The 7597-nt window shown below is 37.0% G+C and overlaps 1 protein-coding gene across 1 annotated transcript; it reads left to right on the top strand.

Annotated features, from left to right (window-relative positions):
- The first annotated feature begins 253 nt into the window (after positions 1-253).
- On the top strand, positions 254-6587 carry LOC114701802 (prolactin-like). Its single transcript, XM_028881996.2, is given in 4 exon segments — positions 254-427; positions 3424-3531; positions 5392-5571; positions 6304-6587. Coding segments are annotated over 4 exon segments (651 nt in total). The 3' UTR covers positions 6493-6587.
- Positions 6588-7597: the final 1010 nt, after the last annotated feature.

Below are 7597 nucleotides of genomic sequence, written 5' to 3'. Positions count from 1 at the left end.
CAAATGTTTGCAAAGTTGGAAAATACTTCAAGAGGAAGTCAAAGATGTGGGAAGTGATCCAACTCTCAAACTATGCATTGGGAAAATATTACTTATGTTCTCACAGTGAAAAAAGCTTATGCCCCACTGCAGTTATTCAGAAGCAAATCATGCAGCCTAGGAACCCAAGAACAAACATAGCTTGCTAGACATTTTAACACATAACTGCATTTGAAAGAATCATCTGGGTGTAATTTCTCTCTTTGTAGCAGGAATGATTCAGCTTCTGCTAGTGTCAAACCTTCTCCTATGGGAATGTGTGGTCTCCAGACCCATGTGCCTTGACATGGAAGGAAACAAGAAGTTATTCCTTCAAGAACTCTTTGACCGTGCAATTGTCATTGCTCAATACACCTCTAACCTCACCATTTAAATGTCTGAGGAGTTTGTAAGTACCTAATTTCCTCTGGTTTCTTCTCTAACGGACTCTTCAAAAATTCTACAGATTAAACCAGAAAAAAAAACATGAACAAAATTTCAGATAATATGCCTTCATAGGATTAAAAAAATGTATCAGATATTGAGAAATGGTACAGGAAGAATGGGAAATGTGATGAAATCTCAGAGACTTGTAAAGATCACAATGATTTTAAATAATTAATTAAATAGATATTTTCTTTAGTTTTTTTTTTTTTTTTTCAAATAGTGGCTGTCTCTCAACTCTAATTTATGACATTGAGTCCTAAAAGTGAGGTCAGAGAAGAACTCTGTTTTTCTGGTCTTGTATGTAGGGTCCAGTCTCTATGGTCTTTCTTCACTTCACAGATGTGGAGCATAAGAGAAGTGCATTGCAGAGAATTGTGTGGAGGGAAAAGAAATGAACTAATCTGAAGCCATGTAAAGAAGAAACAACAAAAAGCTGTTTAGTTAGCCTCAAGTGCTGAGAATGGTGTCTATAGATTTCCAGGGACACATTTTTAAAGACATAGGGAGTACTAGTTTAGGAAAGAAATGTATTCTCTTTCTACTGGAGATACAGGGTCTTTTCAGAATCAATCAATGTGGGGAAAACAAAGATGACTTCAATATACAATTGGGAATTTGGAGAATATGTCTATAGATTTATAAGGAATATGCATTCCCATTGTCCTTTCACTTGCTAGGGTTTTTTTCATCATGTATTCTTCATATACAATCTTTTAACTTCACAATATCTCTCCTATAAAAAGCGAGTCACATAGATAGGATTCCTTCAAATGAGGTCACAAGCGTTAAACCGTCTGGGAACCCCTGACTTTTCAGGTAGATTATTTGGTTCTGTATAGCTTCAGTGGGGAATAAGACTTTTCCACTGTGAAAATGCAGGTAATGATTACATTTCCTCAACATATAGTTTGAGAGATAGATGACTTCCTGTATCTTTGATTTTACAAATTCAATGATTGCTAGTAGAAAATATTCTGCTTTAATAAACACCTTAAACAAAATCTTCAATTGATCATATATAAACATTAGATAATACTTTTAATCTTCACTCATTCTTTGATATGTTTTCTTTAAAACATGCCTAGATAGTTTTATTTTAGTTAAAATTGTTTCATTTTCCTCCTTTTTACCCTTCCCATGTTTGTTCCCTTTAATCCCTCTCAAATTAACAGCTTCTACAGCTATGGTCATTGTTTTATTTTATATACATATATAGATATATATTATAACACACACGCATAGTCTCCTGAGTACATTTAATGCTGCATTGCTTATATGTACATGATTTCAGCCACTTGATGTGATATAACTAAGTAGAGGGTTCAGGGGTTCATCCCTAGGGAAGTCCACCCTTCTATCAGTCATCTTTAGTTGCCAGGAGTTCCTTGTCTAGGGGTGGGAGCCCCTGAGATTCCCCCTTCAGTTCTAGTATGTCTATTGGTGTTATTACTGCTCAGATTTTAGTGAGGCAGCCATATTGTTTTAGTAGCATGTGTATAACTTCCTTGTCCTTTCTAAGAGACACAGTCTCTGCAAACTTCTCATTTTCCTGGCTCTTATAATCTTTCTGTCACCCATTTGTGTTGTTCTCTAATTTTCTTAATTAATTTTGACACCATCAATAAAATTACCTTGTAAATTTATCATGAACTTGGTATTGTCCAGACATAACGATTCAGTGGTAATTGAGAAAGAGGTATAATTTCACAGCACATACTTAGAACAAACATACCATCTTAGACCAACAGTAAATAATAGATTAATAAATACAGATACAAGAGTTGTGGCAGTGTAGAAAAATTTCTAAACAGCCTTATTAAATAAGAAACACAGAGCCAAATACAGGGGTGAAAGCCGTAGAGATCAGAGAAATAGTGAGAGCCACCAGCTAACCTTAGCTCACCATGCCACTGTAGCTGCCCAAGTGAGCTTCTTCCTATCTAACCTGCGCCATTATTGCCATACTGTTCTGCCTTCTCATTGGCTCTTAGCCAAGCTACCTCAGTTCCTTGTCACTGCTTGTCTGTACAGATCTCCAGGTCTCAATTGTTGGTACTGGGATTAAAGGCCTGTGTCACCACACTTGGCTGTTCCCTAGTGTGCCCTTGAACACACAGAGACTTTGCTTGCCATGTGATCAGATTAAGGGCATGTGCTACCACTGCCTGACTTTTGTTTATGGCTGGTTGTGTCCTCTCATCTCCAGGCAAACTTTATTTACTAACATAAAAATAAATTATCACCACATTTCAGCACAAATAAAATATCACCACAGTGGCAGTTTGAAAGAACATAGCCCCGAAAGGAAGTGGTACTATTAGGAGACGTGGCCTTATTGGAGATGGTGTGTCACTATGAAGGTAGGCTTTGAGGTCTCATATTTGCTCAAACCACCACCACTGAGACTTATTACTTCCTGTTACCTGCAAGTCAAGACATAGCCAACATCATGCCTGCCTGCACATCGCCATACTCCCCGCCACCATGCTCCCCACTATGATGATAATGGACTAAACCTTGGGAAATGTAAGCCACACCAATTAAATATTTTTCTCTTATGAGAGTTGCCATGGTCATCGTGTCTCTTCACAGCAATAGAATCCCTAACTAATATACTAGTCTATGTTATTCAGCTAACCTCATAAACAAGACATGTAAAACCTTTAATGTTTTAGAGTGCTAGTAATTGTGTAGCTTTCTTTCCAAAATAATTTTCAGGAAGGGCAAAAATAACAAGACAAAGAGTGGAAGAAATTAGGAGATTAGAAACCGAGACTAAAAATGAAATTGTATGTCTAATGGGAAGAATATATAAGTAGAATATGTTTGCTTAATTATTCAGTTTCAGGTAGTGTTTGTAATAAACTGCACATCTATTGAATGCATTTATATAATTATCATAGGTGTAATTGTTTAATTCAGAAATGCCAATAAATTGAAATGTTTTATTATTTTCAGGATGAAAACTTTGCCAAAAACCTGGGGTACAAAGCCAGGAACTCCAGCACCTGTCATACTGCTTTCTTTGCTACTCTGGAAATCAATGAACAAATCCAACAGACACAAGTAAATCTTCATTCCTGGTTGTCACCAAACCATCTGAAGCAGTACACAAGGTTTACTGTGTTGTAGGTTATTTCAGGTGTATTATAGGAGTGGTTACAACGTATCAAACAAAACAGAGAAGAATGAACAGTCAAAAAACAATAGCATTATACAGTTAACAAATTAAAAGATAAAACTAATGCTAGTTCAGATTCATAAATGGTCCATACACAGGACAGATTTTTTTTAGCCAGTGCCATGCCTGTAGGATTGTACTTACTTTAATCTAAGTTGGACATTCAAGGATGAATATACATTCATGCACATGTGGAATAGATGTGAATAGAGTTGCATTTATTATAATAGGTGCCTCCACTGCCACATATTTCTTAACTGACCAGAATGTCGTTTATTTCTGAAATTCAATACACCCCTATTTCTGTTTGCTTTTCATTACATGTACAGTCTTTCCTGACTGCTCTGCCTTCTTCCTTGTCATAACTGAAAATCAGCTGAACAAGAGATTCTCCTCATACTATATCATGTGCCTCAGACTAACCTGTTTTGATGAGGTCTACTTATTTTGCAAGCTCTAATGTGTAATTGTGATGATCTATCCACTGGGACTCCCTGTCAGAGCAAATCTCAGTATAATTTAAACTAAACTAATGTGTGTGCACATATCATAAATATAAACTGTTTGCTATCATTTTATTAGTAATATCTATCATCTAGATAGAAGCTATTCCCGTTAATTAAAATGTGATTATATTGAAGGAAGAAGAGAGGAAAGAAAGAAAACATTTCCTCAAAGCTAGACACTTCAAAAAGCACTCTGTTGACACTGATGCATTTAGTCCTCACAAAAGTCCACCCACACAAGGTACTATTAGGAAGATTATAAAGAGAAGCTCCAAAGGTTACACAGACCTTACAACACTTGCATGCCAGACAAGAATGTGAAACTGTTCTTCATTCACCACAGATATCACTCTTAATCACCATGCCACAGTGCTCCCAGCAACCTGTTTTGTCATGACAATTTGTCCTTCTTTCTTTTATGTTCTTTACACATATAAAGAACAATGTTTACTTGGATTCCTCCCTACTGCCCAATATAATTACTACCAGAGTTGCTAAGAGACATCACAGCAAGTATTTTAAATTGGTGAGGAATATCATGTGTGATCCTGGCAATAAACACACCTGGCTATAGTGTGTGTGTGTGTGTGTGTGTGTGTGTGTGTGTGTGTGTGTGTCTAAAATTCAGTGGGTTTTACATCAATGTTGTTAAAGGCAAGGATGTTCTTGTCTTGTATATGCCTATAAATGGGCTGCTCTCTCAGCGTCATAGGAAAGGAAGTAATGTAGATCATGAAAAGTCTATTTATGAATGTATTGTTTTCATTTTGTAGTTGTCATCCTAGAATAATATAAAAATTACAAGTGAGTATGAGTGATTTTTTTTTTTTGGCATGAAAATGGTTTAGACCATTTGCCACTGATAATGCTGGTGTCTTTATTTGAATCAGGTCCTACCTAGTCTCAGCAAAGCTTTGGTTTTCCATAGACAAGGGAAATAACCAAATACATAAGACCTCATGAGTAGGGCAGATGATAGAATGTAGAGGAAAATCATAACATGATCAGCTTCTCAGAAAAACAAAATGATCGTTTATTTATTATTTGCTTTTATTTTAGTAAACTGTAATCCTGTGGCTTAAATTTTCTATTTTTATAATTTGTCATTTACCCAAACATTTTCTAAACACTTATTAAAATCATGTAGATATTATAGTTCACCATGATTATGCCATTGCCACATGTATCTGCTATGTTGTATTTCTTATTTTAACTTGATGTTCAATCATGATTGCTTAGTCAGATGAACTTCTCAAAGTGATGATCAGCATTTCACGAGCCTGGTACCACCCTCTGGAACACCTAGTACGTGAAGTGGCTGCTCGTAAAGGGACCTATGAGACAATGCTGTCGAAAATCAAAGAGGTGGAGGAAAAAAATCAAGAACTTCTAGAGGAAATGAAAGGAATCCTTGTCAGGGTGAGTGTTTTCTCTACATTTCTCTCTTTTCTTCTTTCTTTCTTTTTTTCCAGGAAAGATATATTTTGTTGTAGTGAGAAATGAATCTGAAAATATGTAATTTGCAAGAGTTAAATTTAGGTTTCCAACTTGTTCACAGCTTCAACAGTTATTCCCTGAGCTTCCTTACTGAGAACCTCATATACCAGGAAACTCAACAGAAAAGAGGTCATACAGTTGTTTGGTCAGTGCCTTGATTTTTGACTGAAACCTTTTATTTCTAAATTTTCACCAAATTTTAATCAAAATTATAGGGAATGTGTTCTGGGACTGGAGAGATGTATCAATATATAATACCCTTCCTTGCTTTTTATTTCCCTGAATTCACATTTAAAATGGATATTGTAGCTTATGCTTATAATCTGAGTACTGGGGAGTCAGAGATATGTAAATCCTTGTTCCTGGTGAAAGAAAGAGAACCTATGGGGGGGGGGAGAGAGAGAGAGAGAGAGAGAGAGAGAGAGAGAGAGAGAGAGAGAGAGAGAGAGAGAGAGATATGAGGCATCAGGCACCTGATAAACTTTATCCAAGTTGAACTCTGGCCTTAAAATTAATGTGCATACACACCTCATATGGACATTCATGTACACACACACACACACACACACACACACACACACACACACACACACACACACGAAGGCAAAAGAACTACTGATTACTAGAAATAATACATGTCCTTCTGGTGATTAGGTTCATCCTGGAGCTGAAGAAAATGCCTACCCTGCTTGGATGGGACTAGCAGAAGTGAGATCTGCCAATGAAGATACTCACCATTTTGCTCTTAGTAACCTGTTGCACTGCCTTCGAAGTGATACTGATAAGATTGTCACTTACCTTGAGGTCCTGAAGTGGCAAGTCATCCATAATAACAACTGCTGAGCATATATCCATTCAGCTACTACTAGGATTATTCTTGATGATCCAAACTATCAATGCTTCTTTTGATTTTTAATTTGTTTGTTTGCTTTTGCTTATTTGTTTTTTGAGACAGGGCTTCTCTGTGTAGTCCTGGCTATCTTGGAACTCATTATGTAGACCAGACTGGCCTCAAACTCAAAGATCTACCCACCTCTGCCTCCTGAGTGCTGGGATTAAAGACATGTGCCACTATCACCCAGCTTTAGTTTTTATTTTTTTTGGATGCACACATGGTTATAATGAATTGCTTCTTAAAAAATAAAAATTTATTCTTTATAAAAGTTTTGTGTGTGGGGGGGACTTCTAATAGTGGGAGTGGGGATATCTCTTTCTTTGTTGGCTGCTCTTGGGACCTTTTTCTCCCTACTGGGTTGCGTTGCACAACCTTGGTATGAGGATTTGTGCCTAGTCTTATGGCATCTTGCTATTACATGTTCCATTGATACTCTTGGATGGTCTGCTCTTTTCTGAAGGGAAATAAAGGAGTAGTGGTGTAGGCAGAAGTTTTCCTGTGTCCCACCCAGTCCCACAGCTGCTTGGTCTCAAGTAAACATAAAGAGGCTTATATTAATTACAAACTGTATGGCCTATGGCTCAAGCTTCTTGATAACTAGCACTTACTACTTAATTCAAACCATTCTTATTATTCTATGTTTTGTCACTTGGCTTCATGGCAATACCTGTTCTCTTACATCATGTTTCTCTTGACTGCAGCTTGCAGCATCTCCTGTGACTTTACCCTTCTTCATCTCCATTTTCAGTTTGAATCTACCACCTAACCTTATTCTGCCTCATCATTGGCCAAACAGCTTTATTTATCAACCAATCAGAGCAACATATATTCACAGCATACAGAAAGGCATCTCACAGCACTTCCCATTTTCTGTCTAATTAAAAAGGAAGGTTTTATTTTTATTTATTTATTTTTTTTTTTGGTTGTTCGAGACAGGGTTTCTCTGTGTAGCTTTTCTCTGTGTAGCTTTGCCCCTTTCCTGGGACTCACTTGGTAGTCCAGGCTGGCCTCGAACTCACAGAGATCCACCTGGCTCTGCCTCCCGAGTGCTGG

This window comes from Peromyscus leucopus, chromosome 5 (genome assembly GCF_004664715.2).
Source record: "Peromyscus leucopus breed LL Stock chromosome 5, UCI_PerLeu_2.1, whole genome shotgun sequence".
In the NCBI taxonomy this organism is placed as follows: domain Eukaryota; kingdom Metazoa; phylum Chordata; class Mammalia; order Rodentia; family Cricetidae; genus Peromyscus; species Peromyscus leucopus.
The sequence above is the reverse complement of the archived record's forward strand: the minus strand, read 5'-3'. Positions and strand labels throughout refer to the sequence as shown.